The sequence below is a fragment of the Balaenoptera physalus genome, assembly GCF_965194825.1.
Source record: "Balaenoptera physalus genome assembly, chromosome: 8".
NCBI classification, from domain to species: Eukaryota; Metazoa; Chordata; class Mammalia; order Artiodactyla; family Balaenopteridae; genus Balaenoptera; species Balaenoptera physalus.
This window is the reverse complement of record NC_138887.1, coordinates 17,801,710-17,822,431: the sequence shown is the minus strand read 5'-3', so window position 1 is coordinate 17,822,431 and position 20,722 is coordinate 17,801,710. Positions and strand designations below refer to the sequence as shown.

At 36.8% G+C, this 20,722-nt stretch overlaps 2 protein-coding genes and 1 long non-coding RNA gene across 8 annotated transcripts in view; 2 read left to right on the top strand and 1 right to left on the bottom strand.

Moving 5' to 3' along the window:
* RINT1 (RAD50 interactor 1) overlaps positions 1-13,755 on the top strand; it is a 26,499-nt gene extending 12,744 nt beyond the window's left edge. For 3 of the 4 annotated variants that reach the window (XM_082473500.1, XM_082473503.1, XM_082473502.1), the window contains 11 exons: positions 220-393; positions 492-641; positions 1,205-1,361; positions 3,114-3,224; positions 3,323-3,548; positions 4,084-4,221; positions 5,727-5,926; positions 11,059-11,273; positions 12,219-12,399; positions 12,473-12,591; positions 13,545-13,755. In XM_082473500.1, the coding sequence (XP_082329626.1) occupies positions 220-393; positions 492-641; positions 1,205-1,361; positions 3,114-3,224; positions 3,323-3,548; positions 4,084-4,221; positions 5,727-5,926; positions 11,059-11,273; positions 12,219-12,399; positions 12,473-12,591; positions 13,545-13,737 (1,864 nt within the window). In that variant the 3' untranslated portion in view covers positions 13,738-13,755. The remainder of the gene's footprint in view (positions 1-219; positions 394-491; positions 642-1,204; positions 1,362-3,113; positions 3,225-3,322; positions 3,549-4,083; positions 4,222-5,726; positions 5,927-11,058; positions 11,274-12,218; positions 12,400-12,472; positions 12,592-13,544) is intronic. The other variant, XM_082473501.1, reaches the window with a different exon arrangement.
* Positions 1-20,722, top strand: part of LOC309666305 — a 386,060-nt gene that overhangs the window by 234,303 nt on the left and 131,035 nt on the right. The window lies entirely within an intron of this gene.
* The window catches only part of EFCAB10 (EF-hand calcium binding domain 10), a 19,053-nt gene continuing 4,266 nt past the window's right edge, over positions 5,936-20,722 (bottom strand). The window contains exons 2-5 of one of the 3 annotated variants that reach the window (XM_082473667.1): positions 16,517-16,681; positions 16,321-16,408; positions 13,898-13,941; positions 5,936-11,007 (exon numbers count right to left, since the gene is read on the bottom strand). In XM_082473667.1, coding sequence (XP_082329793.1) covers positions 13,905-13,941; positions 16,321-16,408; positions 16,517-16,681 — 290 coding nt within the window. In that variant the 3' untranslated portion in view covers positions 5,936-11,007; positions 13,898-13,904. Of the gene's footprint in view, positions 11,008-12,038; positions 12,390-12,418; positions 12,559-13,897; positions 13,942-16,320; positions 16,409-16,516; positions 16,682-20,722 lie in introns of those variants that run through there. The other 2 variants (XM_082473668.1, XM_082473666.1) reach the window with 2 other exon arrangements.

Below are 20,722 nucleotides of genomic sequence, written 5' to 3'. Positions count from 1 at the left end.
GGTATCCTGAACACAGGCCACTGTTCTTAGAAGGATGCTGAATTTGAGGACTCCAGGCTCCCAGAGACTTGGGTATCAGGTAAAAAAGCCACTACAAGGTGGCGCTTCCTTCTTTCTTGGATGTACCTTTATATAAAGCAGGAGGAAGCAGCAGTTTTTCCACATTTGTAATTATTGTGAACAAACTGTCTTTACAGTTTGCTTTGCCTTGTTTTGCAGTGATAACATTCAGCAATATCTGATGACCAATAATGTCCTAGAGGCAGCTTCTACTCTGGTCTCTATGGCAGAACTTGACATCAAGCTTCAAGAATCATCCTGTACTCATCTTCTTGGTTTCATGAGAGCCACTGTTAAATTCTGGCATAAAATTCTCAAGGACAAGCTTACAAGGCAAGAAATTTATCCATATTTCATGGTAATTGCTTTCAGATGGATATTTGGTGCTCACTGTAGTTTACTGTAATACTTGTGTCACTTTTCTGTTACAGTGACTTTGAGGAAATTTTAGCACAGCTTCATTGGCCATTCATCGCACCCCCTCAGTCTCAAACTGTTGGCATAAGTCGACCAGCCAGTGCCCCTGAGATATACAGTAACTTGGAGACACTATTTTGTCAGCTCCTGAAACTACAAACCTCGTATCTTTGTTGGAGTTAAAACTCACTAAAATTTCTTTTTTCTATAGTGGATTTGTGGCCAGAGAGTAAAGTGACCAGAGAGTAAAGCTTTCTGAAAGTGGCCAGGGAGTAGTGGGTTTGGACTGGATCTATGTATGCCCATGGACTGCTCTCCTTCCACATAAATTGCATGTGGGTGGGAGGGCTGTGAGGAGTTCTGAAATGCATGACTGCACAAGTTTGCATCACATATAGGTCTCATGGGACAAACAAAAAAATGGGCAATTGGGAAGAAACCTTAGTAACTTAGTACTAATTTAATAGCATGATTACTTGAATATGTTTCCTTACTACTTATTATTCTTTATTTTAGGAAAGATTAATTCTAATAACATTTTTCATGTACTTTTTACTGAAGTCATATGTAATGTAAAGTTAGACTACATATTATCTGTATTATAATTAATTTTACTTAGTATCATATATGTCTCTTGGAAAAATGTGTGTATACATACATATACGTGTGTGTGTGTGTGTGTATACACACATATACATATGCTTTTTCCTTGACTTGACTATGTCAGAGATGAATTACTTACCGAGCCAAAACAACTTCCAGAAAAATACTCTCTTCCTGCATCCCCTTCTGTCATCCTGCCCATCCAGATTATGCTGACTCCCCTTCAAAAGAGGTTCAGGTATCACTTCAGAGGGAACCGACAAACTAATGTGATAAGCAAGGTGTGCTTTGCCAATTCTTGCCCTTGGTTTTTATTAATAGCAATGTTAAGGCTTCCTATACTTTTGCTGGTTTGAGTTAAAATCTGATTCTATTCACATTTCTGTTTTTCTCTGAAGAGCTAAATTCCTGTTTTGTCACTGCCCTTTATAGATATATTTTGGGACTTGTGTTCATTTGTTGTAGGAATCAGCTCACTCACTAGCACATCATCTGACCAGTTTCTGAAGTTTCCCCTGGGGTTTGCTGTAGCATTTGCTGTGGCACTTTTTACAACTGGATCCACATGTGTTCCACTGTGCAAATTGCTCCTTCAGGTTTATAAATATATCAGAAAGAAAAGTGAGAATCAAAAGATAGTAGAGCATTAGTTTTTGAGTAGAAGTGCTGATGCTAAAATGATTTGTAGCTGTGCAAGACAGAGTATGGGGATAAGTGACAGGAATGGCTTTGAGGAAATTATCACCAACATTTTAGTTGAGGGACTATACCCATGTGTACTGGGCATACTGTTGAGATTTTTTTCTTTAATTTGATCAGAAAAACAATCACTGACAACTGTTTTCAATGAAATTTGATTGAATTTGTTGAGAATTATAACCTTGGGAGTTGCTAGGGGGTGGATACTGTTTATCCTTGAGTCTTGCTACATCTAATGCAGTGCAAGTAGCAGAGGGATTCGGTGTTTTGTTTTTTTTTTTGTAATAGCGACATGTTTTATTTTTAAAATATATATTCTTAATTTCTCGGTGTTTTGAAGTAAATGTTATTAAATGCCAGATTACACCAGGCATTGTACGTGTCATCTATAAATGAGTTTATAGACTTTATAGAATTTTAAAGGAATTAAGGGATAAGCAGTTACGTCTGTATAGGAAGGGAGTAGAGTGACAATGGATTTCTGGTTCTTAAATTCAGCTTGTTCTTTTGTACTTCATGGGTCTCCTTTTTTGGATGGGGTGTTGGTGGAAAGAAGAGTAGAACCTATTAGTAAGTGTGAGACAAAACAATAAACCTAAACTGTAGAGAGGCAGTGGTCATTTGAAGTAAGAAAATTGTGAGCTATATTGTTGCTTCCTGAAGTGTGGTTCCAGTGGTCCTAGTACTCTGACATCAAGCCTGAACTATGCAGCCCCCCGAGAGTAGCTACTGCCCCTTTTTTCATTTCTGTATTCCCAGCATCTAGCACACAACAGGGTTTTACCTTTCAGTAAATGTTTTAGAATTCCTGTCCAACAAAACTTGGAAGGTTTATAGAATCATCTCTAGGGACAGTTTAAAAAGCTGCATATTTACATTACTTTTCTATAATTATACCTGTTTTAAAGAATTTGTATTTCTTGTAATGCAGACCAGCCAAATTTTTTTCTTAATTTAGCTTTTGAAAAAAAGAAAAAAACAGAAGACGGTCATGTTTAAAAATTATTTTGGAATGTTATTTCAAAAAAAATAATATAATATTTATACCTTACATATTTCTAAAGTACTAGGTTTTAAATATTTATGGCATTGTAAATTTATGATTTCACTGATGTAAGCCACATTATTGAAATTTATTGGGAGTACACTGGGAAACATTTGATTATTAAGCCTTGCATGAATTTAAAGTTCAGAGTAGAAATTGTGCTCTTACATATAGGAATTTTCAACTAATTTTTGTAAGTACTGTGTGTCTACAATTAAATAGAGACATTTAACTGTAACTTTCTAGTTGGAATGACTTAAGAATTCAAACTGTTTACCTCCTTCCTTAGCCTGAATGGTACTTGGCTCAGGTACTTATGTGGATTGGGAACCACACTCAGTTTCTGGATGAGAAGATTCAGCCAATATTAGACAAAGTAGGCTCTTCGGTAAATGCAAGGGTAAGAGACTTAGTCCAAAGCATTTCAGTTTTAGAGTTGTAGGTGTCCGTGAATAACTTGTCATTTTCATTACCTTATGCTTATTTATATTTTTTTAGCTTGAATTTTCTCGGGGCCTTATGATGCTGGTTCTTGAAAAGTTAGCTGCTGATATTCCTTGTCTGCTCTATGATGACAGTCTCTTCTGTCATTTGGTGGATGAGGTGCTTTTGTTTGAAAGAGAACTACACAGCGTTCATGGCTATCCCAGCACTTTTGCTAATTGTATGCATATTCTGTCAGAAGAGACCTGTTTTCAGAGATGGTTGACTGTGGAGAGAAAATGTAAGTGCTCACGTGGCCGTGGGGTGGGGAGAGATGTCTCTTTTTGTGTATATAAATTTTCTCCAGTTCTGGGTAGAAACTAGAGCCATCTAAATTTTTCTTGGTTAGGGTTTACCAAGTTGCCTTCAGAGATCATCTTATTTTCTTTTCTTCCCATCAAGCTTCAGTTTTTCCCAGAATTGCACTCTACAGGTTTCTAGGGTAGACTATTCAAGCCAGTACAGTATATAGCTAACTGTTTTATAGATTTTACATATAGTATTTCTGTTCTTGCTGGAATCACTTTGGATGTGGCTTGTCTAGTGAGTGTAACTATTTTGAAGATTTTGGGTAGGTACGGCAGGGAGAAGTAAAATATCTTATTTAACCCTAGAATAGAGCATGTTAAATATAGTACAACTAGTAGGAGGTTATAGATTTATTTTTTCATAGAAAAGTTATCATTCCTAAGAAATTATGAGTTGAAAGATTAGGAATTTGTAATCTAACAATCTGTAACTAGTTGTTTGACATAATCCTTTTTCCTGCTTATCAGTTGCTCTTCAAAAAATGGACTCAATGCTCTCGTCAGAAGCTGCCTGGATATCCCAATATAAGGATATCACTGATGTGGATGAGATGAAAGTTCCAGACTGTGCAGAAACGTTTATGACACTACTCTTGGTTATAACTGGTAAGTATAGTCTTTCAAGATATAACTTTGTTTTTTTTAAAGTACTGACTCTTAACAGACTTGTGGTTGTCAAGGGGGAGGGGGGGATTGGTGGAGGGATGGATTCCATTATGTGATAAACCATTATGGAAAAGAATATGAAAAATAATCTATATATGTATAACTGAGTCACTTTGCTGTATAACAGAAATTAAATACAACATTGTAAATCAACTATACTTCAATACATAAAATTTTAAAAAGTAAATGAAAGTACTGACTCTTCACATGGTACTTTTCAAGTAGTTCGACAAAATATATAGTGGTTATTACAATATCTTCAAATTCAGTTTCTATTTTGGCAGAACTCTAGCACAGTATTCCAGCTTTTAGACTTTTAGTAATCTAAATAAGATCTTAAACATTAGTTTACATGAGGGGAAAATTCCTGAATCATTATATAAAAACAAATAAGAATTTAATTTTATTACCTGAAATCTCTTGCCTTTCAACTTTTTAAGTGTCTTCAGTAAATGGTGATTGACCTAAATTTTATATATTATTTTCTTCACCTTGATATAGCAAAGATTGTAGAACAGTAGAATAATAAATTAACTTTAGGGATTGGAATAGTAATAGGACCTCTTCTTATGGTGCAAGAATGTTCTGGCTGGAGGGTGGCCCAGCGCCTCTAGCCCTGGTTGGTCTGCAGCCATCCACGTTGCCCCAGGGCATTGCAGACCTGCTGGTTCTCCAGGTGCCACTGAGCCCTCACTGCCACTATCTTCCTGTGTCTTGTCCATTGCTTGGGCCTGTCTAGTAACCTGAAGAGGTGTCATTCCAGGCCAGTCAGTAAATTCTATATTCTAACTGTAAGAAAAATATGAAAAACACTAAAATACAAAAAAATTAGCAAAAACTGATTAAAAAAAATTTTTTTTATTATGGAAATTTTCTAATATATATAAAAGTAGCATAACGAACCCTCAGGTATCTGTTACTAAGGTTTAAAACTATCACTTTTCTATTATGTGTTTTTCTCCCCCCAAAATCCAGATTTTTTTCCCCTGAAGTATTTTAAAGAACATTTCAGACATCTCAGCATTTAACCTATAAATCCTTAACTATGTATCTCTTTTAACCTATCCTAGTTCCTCCTTCCTTTTTTAAAAAATGTCATTTATTTGTTGAAGAAATAGAATAATTTTTGTATATAACTTTCTCATATGCCTTTTTAAAATATTGAGGCATAGCTTTTTAAATTGCAGTATAGTTAATTTACAATGTGTTAGAAGCATAACTTATATACAGTGAAATGCATAGATCTTAAGTATACAGATCAATGAGTTTTGACAAATACCAATACTTGAGAAACCCACGTCCTTAGAGAGTTTAGAAATAGATCCATTCTTGAATGGTCGATTGATTTTTAACAAAGGCACCAAAGCCAGTCAATAGGAAAAACCTATAACTATGTCATGGATGGTACCGTAAACCTTCGTATGTCTTGTTAACTTTCTCCACAGACAGATATAAAAATCTTCCCACAGCTTCCAGAAAGCTGCAGTTCCTGGAGTTACAGAAGGACTTAGTAGATGATTTTAGGATACGATTAACTCAGGTGATGAAAGAAGAGACTAGAGCTTCCCTTGGCTTTCGATACTGTGCAATTCTTAATGCCGTGAACTATATCTCAACAGTACTAGCAGATTGGGCTGACAATGTTGTAAGTTAATCTTTTATATTAAGTAATATATTAGTAATTTGAACAGTTTTACCTTTTGAAATGTTGAATCTGTAGCAAGCAAAAATACACGTTAGGCAGAATCACAGTTGGGCCAAACTTAGGTGTGATTAAAGTACATATTTTTCTCATTCAAGTCTCAAATGGTTAAATAATCCTGATATTTTAATCACTGGAAAAGCCATCTTTTCGTGAAATTGTTGTTTATAAAGTGAACCATTTTCCTTTTTTAGACTTTGAACTTGGTAAATGTCATGAATGGTAATTGCCATCTCGCGAAAAGCTAAGATTGTATAATGGTGTCAAAATCAATAAAGTTCAAGACTTTAAGGAAAATAAAAGAATAACATTTGATACCTTTTTAGTGCCTTCGAAACATGACAAATTATGAAGAGTCATAAAAATAGAAACATTTTTAACCTAAGTATTTCATACATTAAAAAATTATTTAATATTTTATTTATTTTCAAACATATTCAAGAGTGAAGAGAATGGTAAAATGAACTCCCATGTGCCTATCACCCAGCTTCTTTTTTTTTTTGTTTTTTAATTTGGCCGTGCCACATGGCATATGGGATCTTAGTTCCCCGACCAGGGATTGAACCCTCACCCACCCTGCATTGGAAGTGTGGAGTCTTAACCACTGGACTACCAGGGAAATCCTCACCCAGCTTCTTATACCAATTGTGTTTCATTTAAACCTTTCCTCTACCCCCTTGTGTGATTATTTTGAAGTAGATCTCAGATACATTTCATGGTAAATATTTTCGTATGTATCTCTAAAAGATAAGAACACCTTTTTTAAAAACACAACACCAGGGGACTTCCCTGGTTGTCCAGTGGTAAAGAATCTGCCTTCCCGTGCAGGGGACGCGGGTTCAATCCCTGGTCGGGGAACTAAGATCCCGTATGCCGTGGGGCAACTAAGCCCGCGTGCCACAACTATTGAGCTTGCATGCCTCAATGAGAGAGCCCGCATGCCGCAACTACAGAGCCCACATGCCCTGGAGCCCACATGCCACAACTAGAGAGACAAAACCCGCACGCCACAACTAGAGAGGAGCCCGCGTGCTGCAACGAAAGATCCCGCATGCTGCAACTAAGACCTGATGTAGCCAAAAATAAATAAATAAATAAATAAATGAAATAAATAAATGTTAAAAAAAAAAATACCATTATCACATCCAAAAAAATTAACTAATTTCTTACCCTGGAAGGTATATTTTAAATAAATCTAAAAATCAAAACCCTGGATTCAGTAACAAGTACTGTGAAAGGCCTTTTACCTCCAAGGATTTTACTTATCCTTCCTTTCTCCATGCAGAGTCCATGTGTTGGCAGATTTGATCTGCCTAAATATAATTATTAACTAGTACTTTATTTTTACTCTTTTTATTAATCCAAGGAATATATTGGTGATCAGGGCTTTTGGTAACCAGATTTTCTAATATGTACTTCCAACTAAAAGTGAAGAAACTTAGTCTTTATAGCCTTAACATAAATAAATTCCTTTAGCTGTTTTAGATATTAAAATGATTGCAGAGGGCCTCCAAGACATCCTTCTTGGACAGGGTGCCCTCAGGTTAGGAATCACTGTTCTAAGATCATATGTGTGGATACAAAAATCCAGCAAGGCCCATGAAGTACACTTCATGGCAGAAAGCATTAACACAGGATTAAGATGACCATAAAACAGTAAAATATACATTTAATGGTGAAAAAACTATACTGAGGATAATGAATATGAAGACACATTATAAAGATAAGTATTATGTGTATAATTGTGTCATTAAATGAAAATAGGAAAATAAAACAACTATAATTTTAACTAAAGACTTAAAAGTATCCCTTTTAAAATGTGATAAAGCGGGAACTGAATAATTACAGAGTTAAATAATTAGAAAGATTGACTAACTGGAGATTGGTGGTAAGTCCACAGTATAGTAAGGGAAACACAATTTTTGAGTGTGTCCAGCTGAGTCACAAATATGAACAAAGGTAAATTAAAATTTCTATACATTGTCAAATCTTAATGTAATAAAACAAAAAATAAAGGCAGAAATGAAATATAGCCACACACAGGCATTTAAAATATTCAATGCCTGAGTTAGAAAGTCTAGAAAACATGACAAGAATATATTTTAAATTATGAATTTATGACAAAAAATTGTATACTGCTAGCACATTGTATAGAAGATGTTTTCCTTTACTGTGAAAGAAAAAACAAAATGAAAAAGTCTTTATCAGGGTAATAAGCCAAAAAAATAGGAAACAAAAATAAATATACTAATAGATATAAACAAGGTAAATATCTAATAAACACAATCATAGTTTATTCTAATCTGGACTCTTTGGCTGGGACTTTGTAATTATTTAAAGTCTTTCCTACAGAAATGTTAACTGAAGTACATGTGCATATCATTCTGCTGAGCAAGGAAAATAATTATTTCATAAATGAATATAAGTGGAGTGTAATGATGAATGCATTTATCTTTATAAAGTCACCTAATCAGAACACATTCATTCATTATGTACTTTTATGTGTCATGTTCCTAATTTTAGTAAGTGCTTTATTCACTCACCCCACCACAGTGCTCCATTTTCTGCTAAGCTTTTTCATGAAACAAATTGTCATTCTTGATTCTTATGCCAGTGATTTTAATAAGAGATTCATTCAGGGCCACATTTTTAGCGTCAATGAAATATTTGTGGAACATCATTAACTACTTTACTCAGTGCCATAGTCTGTTAACAAAGATGAATTGGCCATCATCCCTAGCCTTAGAAAATTTATAATCTGATACTGAACTAACTGGGTCCTTCTGTCAACACAGAAATAACCAAATTTTAGAGTTGACTCTTCAAGTCATGAATGAATTTTGTGTTTGGTATGTTACTATGGTACAAATTCTGTTTAACATCAAAAATCATTTACGGCTTCCCTGGTGGTGCAGTGGTTAAAAATCCGCCTGCCAATGCAGGGGACACGGGTTCGATCCCTGGTCCGGGAAGATCCCACATGCTGCGGAGCAACTAAGCCTGTGCGCCACAACTACGGAGCCTGAGCTCTAGAGCCCACAAGCCACAACTACTGAGCCCACGTGCCACAACTACTGAAGCCTGTGCGCCTAGAGCCCGTGCTCTGCAACAAGAGAAGCCACGACAATGAGAAGCCCGCGCACTGCAACAAAGAGTAGCCCCCGCTCACCGCAACTACAGAAAGCCCATGCACAGCAACGAAGACCCAACACAGACAAAAATAAATTAATTAATTAATTTAAAAAAATCATTTAATCACATTCACAGTCCTTCAGCCTGTGAATGCTCTAAATAAAAATCACGTAAGCTCTTGTATTACACAGAAAAAAGTAGAGTTCACCTTCCATTCATTTAGATTCTCCACTAACAGCTGTCTGTCCGTTGCCAGACTGTGCTAATAAGCCTAACATAACCCAGCCATTCAGAATTAGGAATTTTTCAGTCATAGGTGACAGAAACCCAGATTCACGCTGGACTAAAGTAGGGGAGTGGGGTGGCGTGAGGAGGTGAGGAATTTGTGTAACTGAAAGGATTAGGCATGGCTGCTCTAAAGTTGTTCATTTCTGGCTTTACTTGTAGGCGGGCTCTGGTAAGTATGGCCATGGGTGGCTCCAGGCTTCCATGGTCCATGAGCTGGCTCAAAAGGACACTGCCAGTTCCCTGACAACTTCAGCAGAAATGCCAAGATGGCCTCTCCCATGTCATCCCTGAACAATCCCTAGTAGCCATGCCCAGTCCCCTATTAATAGACATTTAGGTTGTTTTTAATGTTTTGCTAATTACCCACAGCGCTGTTTTCCTGTAGGGCAGAAAGAATAATACTAATTCTACCTAAAATAATACTGTAAAAAAATGACATTTTAATTCTCTTAACTCATATATTTTCTAGGTTTACTACAACTCTCAATCTGTGTCTAGAAAAACATGAGCACTTAAAGAAGGTAGCCATTAGGGGAATGTAAATCAAAACCACAATGGGATGCCACTTCATACAAACTAGGATGGCTATAATAAAAAAGACATAGTAACATTTATTAGCATGACGTGGAGAAATCTGAACCCTCACTCACCGCTGATGGGAATGTAAAATGGTACAGTTGCTGTGGAAATAGTCTGGCAGTTCCTCAAAAGTTTAAACACAGATTTACTATATGATCCTGCAATTCTACTCCTAGGTATATATCCAAGAGAAATGAAAACATATGTTTGTGCAGAAACTGTACACAAATTTTCATAGCAGTATTATTCATAAAAGTGGAAACAACCCAAATGTCCGTCAACTAATGAATGGGTAAATATAATGGAATATCATTTGGCAATAAAAAGAAATGAAATACTGATACATATTACAACATCGTTGAACCTTGAAAACATTATACTAAGTGAAAGAAGCTACTCACAAAGAACCATAGGTTGTATGAATCCATTTATGTGAAGTGTCCAGAACAGGCAGGTCTAGAGACAGAAAGGAGATTCGTGTTTGCCTAGGAACAAGGTGGGGGTGGGGTGGGGAACCACTAGGAGGGGATTGGGAGATGATGGCAAAGAGTGTGGTATTTCTTTGTGGGGTAATGAAAACGTTCTAAAATTGACTGTGGTGACAGATGCACAACTCTGAATGTACTAAAAGCCACCGAACTGTATTTTTTTTTAATTAATTTATTTATTTACGGCTGTGTTGGGTCTTCACTGCTGTGCACAGGCTCTCTCTAGTTGTGGCGAGCGGGGGCTTCTCATTGCGGTTGCTTCCGTTGTTGCAGAGCATGAACTCTAGGCATGCCAGCTTCAGTAGTTGTGGCACATGGGCTCAGTAGTTGTGGCTCGTGGGCTCTAGAGCGCAGGCTCAGTAGTTGTGGCGCACGGGCTTAGTCGCTCCGCGGTAATGTGGGATCCTCCTGGACCAGGGCTCAAACCTGTGTCCCCTGCATTGGCGGGCGGATTCTTAACCACTGCTCCACCAGGGAAGTCCCCAAACTGTATACTTTAAATGGGTGAACTGTATGGTACATGAGTTACATCTCAAGCTGTTAAAAAAAAAAAGTATCTTAAACATGTTAACATATTTTTGCTTTCAGTTCTTTCTACAACTTCAACAGGCAGCATTGGAAGTCTTTGCAGAGAATAACACTCTCAGTAAATTGCAGCTGGGACAACTGGCCTCTATGGAGAGCTCTGTCTTTGATGACATGATTAACCTGTTAGAGCGTTTAAAGCATGACATGCTGACCCGGCAAGTAGACCATGTTTTTAGAGAAGTTAAAGATGCTGCAAAATTGTATAAAAAAGAAAGGTAAGTCCTCTGTACTTTCTTATAAGTCAGCTCTCAACTCCAGTTTGATAGAAGTTACAAGGTGACATGCAGTCAGATTTCCAAAGTGTCTAGATAGCACAGAGCTTGGCCTTTTGCACTCCAAACTTTTAACTGTTTCTAAAATATATTAAGACATTCTTAATCAGAATAAACTGATCATAACTTAACCTTCAGATGTGTCTGTAAGTCCAGCGAGCTGGTGTCTGATATGGGGTTGAATGCCTAGCCTGTCACCCACTGACAAAGCAAGGTGCTGCTGTAGTACCTGTTCATGCCTGTGCTATAGTTTGGCCCACTCTCATGATTCCTGTGACATCTGTTACCTCCCACACGGTGAGCTCCTTGAGCGCAGGCAATGTCTGTCCTAGCAGTCCTGTCACACAGAGGACTTGTTATCAGTTTGGAAGTGTTACTAGTCCGTTGTTTTGCTGAAAATTAGAGTGTAAAATTAGCTGATGTCTTAAATGTAAATGCATTTTACATTTTAACTGTTTTATATCAGTAAGTCATATTAAAATCGGGGATTTAAAAAATCTATCATCCTCATTAAGTAAAGAGTATTTCATTGAGAACTAAAATATAAACATAGGTACAGGGAATTCCCTGACGGTCCAGTGGTTAGGACTAAGCACTTTCACTGCCAGGGCCTGGGTTCAGTCCCTGGTCAGGGAACTAAGATCCCACAAGCCGTGTGGCGTGGCCAAAAAATAAAATTAAATAAATAAACAAACAAACATAAGTACCTTTATTTTCTGAGAGAGCTTTTAATGTTGGGCTGTACATTTTTTCTTATCCAAAATGCCCCGGGACAGTGCACTTCCCCACATTTAAAATGATTGTTAAATCTTTAAAAATACAGAGAGATGAAAATTTTCATAATAAAAATTAATGTGCTCCAGGCAGTGCTGTTTCTGTTTTTTCCAGGTGGCTGTCCTTGCCATCGCAGTCAGAGCAGGCCGTGATGTCCCTGTCCAGTTCGGCTTGCCCCTTACTGCTTGCCTTACGAGACCGTTTACTGCAGCTGGAGCAGCAGCTGTGCTTCTCCTTGTTTAAAATCTTCTGGCAAATGCTTGTAGAGAAGCTGGACATATACATCTACCAAGAAGTAAGTAAGAGTAGACTGTATTTTGGGCTGTGATGACAGAGGTAACTGATATATGAATTGTCCTTTTTTTCAGATTATTCTTGCCAATCACTTCAATGAAGGAGGAGCGGCTCAGCTGCACTTCGATATGACTCGGAATCTTTTCCCTTTGTTTTCCCACTATTGCAAGAGGCCAGAAAATTATTTTAAACAGTAAGTGCAATATTTAACAATTAATTTTGATGTATCAAATTGTTAGAGGAAGTTGATTCGTTTTTTAAGAGCTTTAGGTTTCCAGTGATGTGAAATATATATTGCATCAGTTAACAGATTGAAGTATTCATTATGTACCAATAATACAAGATGTGATCCATGACCCCAAAAACTTGACCAGAACTGGATATAAATGATATTTTGGGCTTTGTTTTCTAATATTTGGTGTAATGCTCCTATGTGCTTATTACTGGGAAATAAATAGAAAATGAAAGCAAATGCAGTTCTGCCATATTCAATAAATAGAAGAAATCTGAAATATATTTAGTACTGAATAACAGGCCAGGCCTGAAGAAAATTTGTTTTCTTAAACATTTGATATTAATTTTGGTTCTAAGTATAATTATAAATGGATGTAAGAGAATTCTTACAATTTCTTTAGAAATTGTTGATGTAAAATTTAAATTATTTAGGTTTTTGAGATTATAAAGTATTCCTTTTAAACATATAAAATGTAAGTTTTTTTGCTCATTTCAGTAAGATATCTATTTCTGCTTTTTTTGTTTTAGTATTCTACCTTTCTGCTTTTATTTCGTCCCTTAATTTTCTCTTTTCCTGTATCCTAATGTACCTAAAGTCTTAGCTACATTTAATAGACTGTTACTCTCAAGTATCACATTTTGGGAAATAATGGATACGTACTGAAAATAATGATCCTCTTACCTTATAGTAATCTAATGAAATATAAACTCTGCACATATACAGTCAAAACTTGTTAAAAGAGCCAAATAGCTAATCCATAAATAGTTTTTATAAACTATAAATGATATGATCTAGCAGTGCAGGGTAGTTGTTTAGTTTTTCAAAATGAAATTGTTACAGGGTAATATGGGATGATATAGATAATGGAGATCTCATTTACCTCCTGCTTTTTTTTTTTTTTTTTTAAACAGTGTAAAAGAAGCCTGTATTGTTTTGAATTTGAACACTGGTTCTGCCCTACTTCTGCGAGATGTCCTGCAGTCAACTTCAGGGCAACCTCCTGCCACAGCGGCATTAAATGAAGTCGGAATTTATAAACTGGCTCAACAAGATGTTGAGATTCTACTTAATTTGAGGACAAACTGGCCTAACACTGGAAAATAAAGTGTCTTTTCTCCTTTTGGGGTTTTTTGTTTGTTTGTTTATTTGTTTTAATAAAGAAGAAGCCAGAGCCAGTTGGATTTCAAGTTATATGATGAAGTTCTGAATTAATGAAACTGAACAACTGAAAACTGTATAGAATCATTTATTATCTTGGACTTACAGTGTTATTAAAATGCTGACCATATTTCCTGAGTCCTCTTGTTCCTAAGAAAACAAAAACAAAAAGCTCAGAAGCCATGAAAACTCAGAGTAATTCCATTTACAAATATAAATGATGAATATGTCTATTGAATAAAATACAAGAGCAGATAATAAATTATAATCAACTTTTAATTTTCTTTGCCAATTCAGGGAGACTGTTGTAGATAATCTAACATAACAAATAAACTTTTAAAAATCACTTTAAAATGTATGTTTAACTCTATGACATAAATCACAGCAAGATCCTTTTTGACCCACCTCCTAGAGAAAGGGAAATAAAAACAAAAATAAACAAATGGGACCTAATGAAACTTAAAAGCTTTTGCACAGCAAAGGAAACTATAAACAAGACAAAAAGACAACCCTCAGAATGGGAGAAAATATTTGCAAACGAAGCAACTGACACAGGATTAATCTTCAAAGTACACAAGCAGTTCATGCAGCTCAATATCAAAAAAAAACAAACAACCCAATCCAAAAATGGGCAGAAGACCTAAATAGACATTTCTCCAAAGAAGATATACAGATTGCCAACAAACACATGAAAGGATGCTCAACATCACTAATCATTAGAGAAATGCAAATCAAAATTACAATGAGGTATCACCTCACACCAGTCAGAATGGCCATCATCAAAAAATCTACAAACAGTAAATGCTGGAGAGGGTGTGGAGAAAAGGGAACCCTCTTGCACTGTTGGTGGGAATGTAAATTGATACAGCCACTATGAAGAACAGTATGGAGTTTCCTTAAAAAACTAAAAATAGAACTACCATACGATCCAGCAATCCCACTACTGGGCATATACCCTGAGAAAACCATAATTCAAAAAGAGTCATATACCACAATGTTCATTGCAGCTCTATTTACAATAGCCAGGACATGGAAGCAACCTAAGTGTCCATCGATAGATGAATGGACAAAGAAGATGTGGCACATATATACAATGGAATATTACTCAGCCATAAAAAGAAACAAAATTGAGTTATTTGTAGTCAGGTGGATGGACCTAGAGTCTGTCACACAGTGAAGTAAGTCAGAAAGAGAAAAACAAATACCATATGCTAACACACATATATGGAATCTAAAAAAAAATGAAAATGGTTCTGAAGAACCTAGGGACAGGACAGGAATAAAGACGCAGACATAGAGAATGGACTTGAGGACATGGGGAGGGGGAAGGGTAAGCTGGAACGAAGTGAGAGAGTGGCATGAACATATATACACGACCAAATGTAAAATAGATAGCTAGTGGGAAGTAGCTGCATAGCACAGGGAGATCAGCTTGGTGCTTTGTGACCACCTAGAGGGATGGGATAGGGAGGGTGGAAGGGAGACGCAAGAGGGAGGGGATATAGGGATATATATATACATATAGCTGATTCACTTTGTTATACAGCAGAAACTAACACACCATTGTAAACCAATTACACTCCAGTAAAGATGTTAAAAAAAAATAAAAAATAAAATGTATGTTTATAATTGAAGTTCCTGTATCTAGTTTGGAAATTCACTATATTTCCCGTAAGAAAACATATTTTGAGACAGTGACTGAAATAGGATTGCTCTCATTTTCTACAAATGTCTTTCCATTCAGAATACTTCCTAGTTCCATTCCATGTGACAGTGGGCAACCTTTGCTTTGTGGATGAAACATTTCAGCTAGAGCACTGTGCTACCATCATTCTCTGGGGTAGGTAATGTAATTAAACATTTTTTGTTGAATATTTATGTAACTAATGATGAGATGAGAATCTTAAACTTTCTTTTTTCTTCTAACTTCTCCTTGGCCTTGGATTATGTTAAATAAAACTTAAACAAACTGAGCTAGATTAGCTAGAGGCTTCCAGAACTATAAAGTTTTATTCCCTTGGTTGGTTGGTTTTTTTTTTTCTGACTTAGCATTTAGTCAGTACTTTTCATGCTGTGATACCTCAAATCCGAAATTGTCAGGCTGGCATGCAGCCTGTACTATTGATAAACATTTACGAAATCATTTTTAGGAAGTATTTTGAGAGAAATTTTATTACTCTATATACAGAGATTTTCCAACTAGTATATTGAGCTTAAAGCTTTTCTGTTAGTTCTTCTAGCAGATCGGGGCTTCCCTACCTCATTCTTTGAGAATTGCTGGGGTTTCCCACTGAGAAAAGAAAGAAGCCGCCTCTGGATCCTCCTAACCCCAGCATCCTCTCCCTTCCCTCCCCCCAGGCTTAGAGAGTACTGTCAGCCCTGCCGGTCCTCACTTGCTAGTCAGCTGAAGGTTTCAGGGGAATGAAATGTTTCTATCAGAAGGTAGGAACCTTTGTTTTAAAATGTATTAATTGTCCTTCAAAATCATGCCACGTTATTTAAATATCAGTCACTTAAAAATAAACTTACACTTCACGCGTGAATTTTTCACATGTTATTCCATGTCCATCATCTTTTAAAACTTCATCTGCAGTACACAGACCCAGGGTTTTTAGGGCTATAAGAATAAGAAGAAAGGAAAATTTACAAAGTGAGAATTAGTTTCAGCTAGGGAAATTTACGGAATGACCACAAATTATTACCTCAATTTGTAGGAGATACTGACCTTCTTTATACTGTATAAATGATATGGATCCTTTATTCGAGGAGTCCAGCATCTGAAACATGGCTGCAATGTTAGAGTCATCCATAAGGAAAGGGAAAGCCACACCTGATACCTTGGCAATTCTCAGCCGTTCCAATATAGATATTAAATACTCTCTTGGTTTTTCTGTAAAAGAATAGTTCCAATTCTTTCTGATATGAAATTAAAGTATGTCAAAAATGGAAATAGTCATGTAACAATTATTAAATACCTATATTTGAAGTACTGTACTAGGCACTGGGAATATAGGCCTTGCTTGCAGGAAAGGCAAGACATTAAACAATTAAATAATTATATACAAAAGTGCTCTACTCCGGATGACTGAATAAAAATGTCCAGAGATTGGATCTGCGCATTTTTCAAAAAAAGCTCCTCAGGTGACTCTTAATTTCTAGACAGAGTTGAAAACCCTCAAAATGGAACAACATGATGCAGGAGAAAAGGCCAGCTAAAAGAAGGAAAAAGTAGATTTTAAAAAACAAACACTTAGATTAATATAGTCCTCCAATTAGGAAGCATTAATGTTCATTCCTAACATAAGGGCAGTATTTTGGATAAACAGTCTATCTTTCATCTAAACAATGTGAAAAATGAAACATCAAGATCAATCCACTTTTCAGAAATAATGCAGGTTAGTTATAATAAAAGAAGCCAAAAGAAGTAAAAATGGTACAGCTTAGATGATGAACGCTCCATCTTCCCCATCACTGTATTTCAATCCTAGGATTTACGTGTGTGTGTGTGTGTGTGTGTGTGTATTTTAAAAGTCTTTTAAAAACTCTGTCACTGAGAATTTCATACATATAATAAAAGTAGACAGAGAAGTATAATGAACTCATCACCAACTTCAACTGTTCAATTTTGTGGCTGGTCTTATTTCACCATGATCCCACCTAGGTCCCCTCTTCCTGTATTATTCTGAAGTAAATCACAGCAATCACATTTCATTACTGAATGTTTCAGTGTGCATCTCTAAAAGACAAGGACCCCTTTTTCTCTTTTTTGTTGAGTTATAACTGACATAAAATTGTGTAAGTTTAAGGTGTGCAATATGTTGGTTTGGTACCTTTATACTGCAGTATGATTGCCACTGCAGTGCTAGCTAATAGTTCTATCGCATCACATAATGATCATGGCTTTTTTGCGGTGGGAATAATTAAGATCTAGTCTCTTAGCAAGTTTCATGTTTACAATACAGCATTGTTCTCTGTAATCACTATGCTGTGCAATAGATCTCCAGGACTTAGTTATCTACTAGTTTTAAGTTTGTACCCTTAAACAACATCTTTCCTACCCCGCATCTCCCAGCCTGTGGTAACCACCATTCTACTCTGTTTTTAGGAGTTTGGCTTTTTTAGATTCCACATGTAAGTGATATCACACAGTATTTGTCTTTCTCTCTTTGACTTATTTCACTTGGCACCATGTCCTCAAGGTCCACCCATGACAGCTGTTCTAACAGGTGTAACTTGATATCTCATTGTGGTTTTAATTTGCATTCCCCTGATGATTTGTGATATAGAGCATCTTTTCATGTACCTGTTGCCATTTAGATGTCTTCTTAGGAAAAATATTTAGTTCCTCTGCCCATTTTTAATCAAATTGTTTTTTTGTCATTGAGTTATATGGGTTCTTCATTTATTTTGGATATTAGCCCCTTATCATATATATGATTTGCAAATATTTTTTTCCCATTCCATAGACTGCCTTTTCATTTTGTTGATTGTTTCTTTTGCTGTGCAGAAGTTTTTAAGTTTAATTTAGTCTTACTTGTTGATATTTGCTTTTGTTGTTTGTGCTTTTGGGGTCATATCCAAAAATCATTGACAAGACCAATGTCAAGGAGCTTCTTCCCTGTGTTTTCTTCTAGGAATTTCACAGTATCAGGTCTTATGTTTAAGTCTTTAATCCATTTCGAGTTAATTTTTGTGAATGGTGTTAGACAGGGGTCCAGTTTTCTTTTTCTGCATGTGGTTACTCAGTCTTCCCAACACCATTTGTTGAAGAGGGGACTCCTTTTTCTTTTTCATGTTACCACAATACTGTTATCGTGATACAATTTACACATCTAACAAAATTCTCAATATTCTCAAATAGCCAGGCATTATCCAAATTTCCAGTTGTCTCACAAATGTCATAAATTGTAAACACTCTTTAAAAATCAGTAATCAGGGCTTCCCTGGTGGCGCAGTGGTTGAGAATCTGCCTGCCAATGCAGGGGACGCGGGTTCGAGCCCTGGTCTGGGAAGATCCCACATGCCGCGGAGCAACTAGGCCCGTGAGCCACAACTACTGAGCCTGCGCGTCTGGAGCCTGTGCTCGGCAACGAGAGGCAGCGATAGTGAGAGGCCCGTGCACCGCGATGAAGAGTGGCCCCCGCACCGCGATGAAGAGTGGCCCCCGCTTGCCACAACTAGAGAAAGCCCTCGCACAGAAACGAAGACCCAACAAAGCCATACATACATACATACATACATACATAAAAAGAATGTAAGCAGAGAAGAATAGCATTAAAAAAAAATAAATAAAAATCAGTAATCAAACAGAGTCCACACACTGTGATAGGTTATGTTTTTAAGTCTCTCTTAATCATATAGGTTTCTCCTCCGTGTATTTCACTCCTTGGAATTTATGTGTTGAAACTAGAAGTAGGCAGACTTTTAATCTAATATAGTGCCATTTTGTGCAACTTTTAATACATTATAGCAGCAAATAGGTTACTAAGGCAATCACATCATGTATGTAGTCTTCTGTCATTTCTTTCTGAACTGTATAACAAAATTAGAAGGAGAAAAACGTCCAAGTTTGATTTCAACTCACTACATTTCTTTTTAAGGCTAGAATACGTAAATAATGCTAATGGAACTTGGTATGTTACTTTGATGAAGATTTGTTGCTGTATATCCTTCAGACTACATGAGGTGCCATAATGTCTATATTTGGAATCTATAATTTATACTCCACCTGCTTCTAAAAATGTTTTGAAAATGCTTACAACATAAGTATATATAATAAAGATATAAATTTTTTAAAACATGAAGGGAAGAGCCAAATGGCACTAACCACTTAAGTTACATAAATGTCAGCTGATAATGACCATCAGTTCTTCAAGGGAGACAGACTTCAAGTTCAAAGTTGTAATACTAATAGCTAGTATTTATTGAGCCCTTACTATGTGCCTGGTACTATGATAAACATTTTCCTTGGCTTACTTGATTTTCTCCTCACAACAGTCACTTGCTCAAGGCCACACAGCCAGTATGAACCCAGTCAGTGTGCTTCCACAGCTCCCAGATTCTACCACACTCAGCTAACTCAAACACGGGAAGCACCTGCGACACCCAAACCTAGTCAGTCATGACAGTCTCTCCGGAGTCTTTCTCCTCAGTAGCTCTCAAAGTCATCTGATCCCCACCACTGCCACAGCAGTAGTTCTCACCTGGGTGACTACAACTGCCTCCTTAAAAAAACTTCTGATTTCTTTAAAGTCATCCCCTAAAAATATATACTCCCTCCTTCCACAGCATAGAATTGCCACTGGGAAGGGGTGCCCAGCCAGGGGCTATATTTCCCAATATACCCTAGAAAAGGCCAGCTTTTCCTACCAAATGACTTCAGATTATGTCAAATTCGGCTGTTAAATGAGTTATGTTTCAGAGCTTCGAGAATTTAGGGGTCAAGGATGTGGGACTGTGGACGTGTTTTCACAACAGTAATAGCCCAACCACGCTGTGAAGTCTTATTTTCCATAACTCCCTTACAATTCCAAGGTTTTCAAACTGAGATACATATCATAATGCCAGGAGCTTTGCAAAGCCCCAAGATAAAGATAGTGTTTCTTCCTGAGCATCAATCATACAATAGTGACTAATATGGAACATATTAAGAAGTGGATATACGGGGACTTCCCTGGTGGCAAAGTGGTTAAGAATCCGCCTGCCAATGCAGGGGACATGGGTTTGAGCCCTGGTCCAGGAAGATCCCACATGCCATGAAGCAACTAAGCCCGTGAGCCACAACTACTGAGCCTGCGCTCTAGAGTCCATGCTCTAGAGCCCATGAGCCACAACTACTGAGCCCGTGTGCCACAGCTACTGAAGCCAGCGTGCCTAGAGCCTGTGCTCCACAACAAGAGAAGCCACTGCAATGAGAAGCCCGTGCACCACA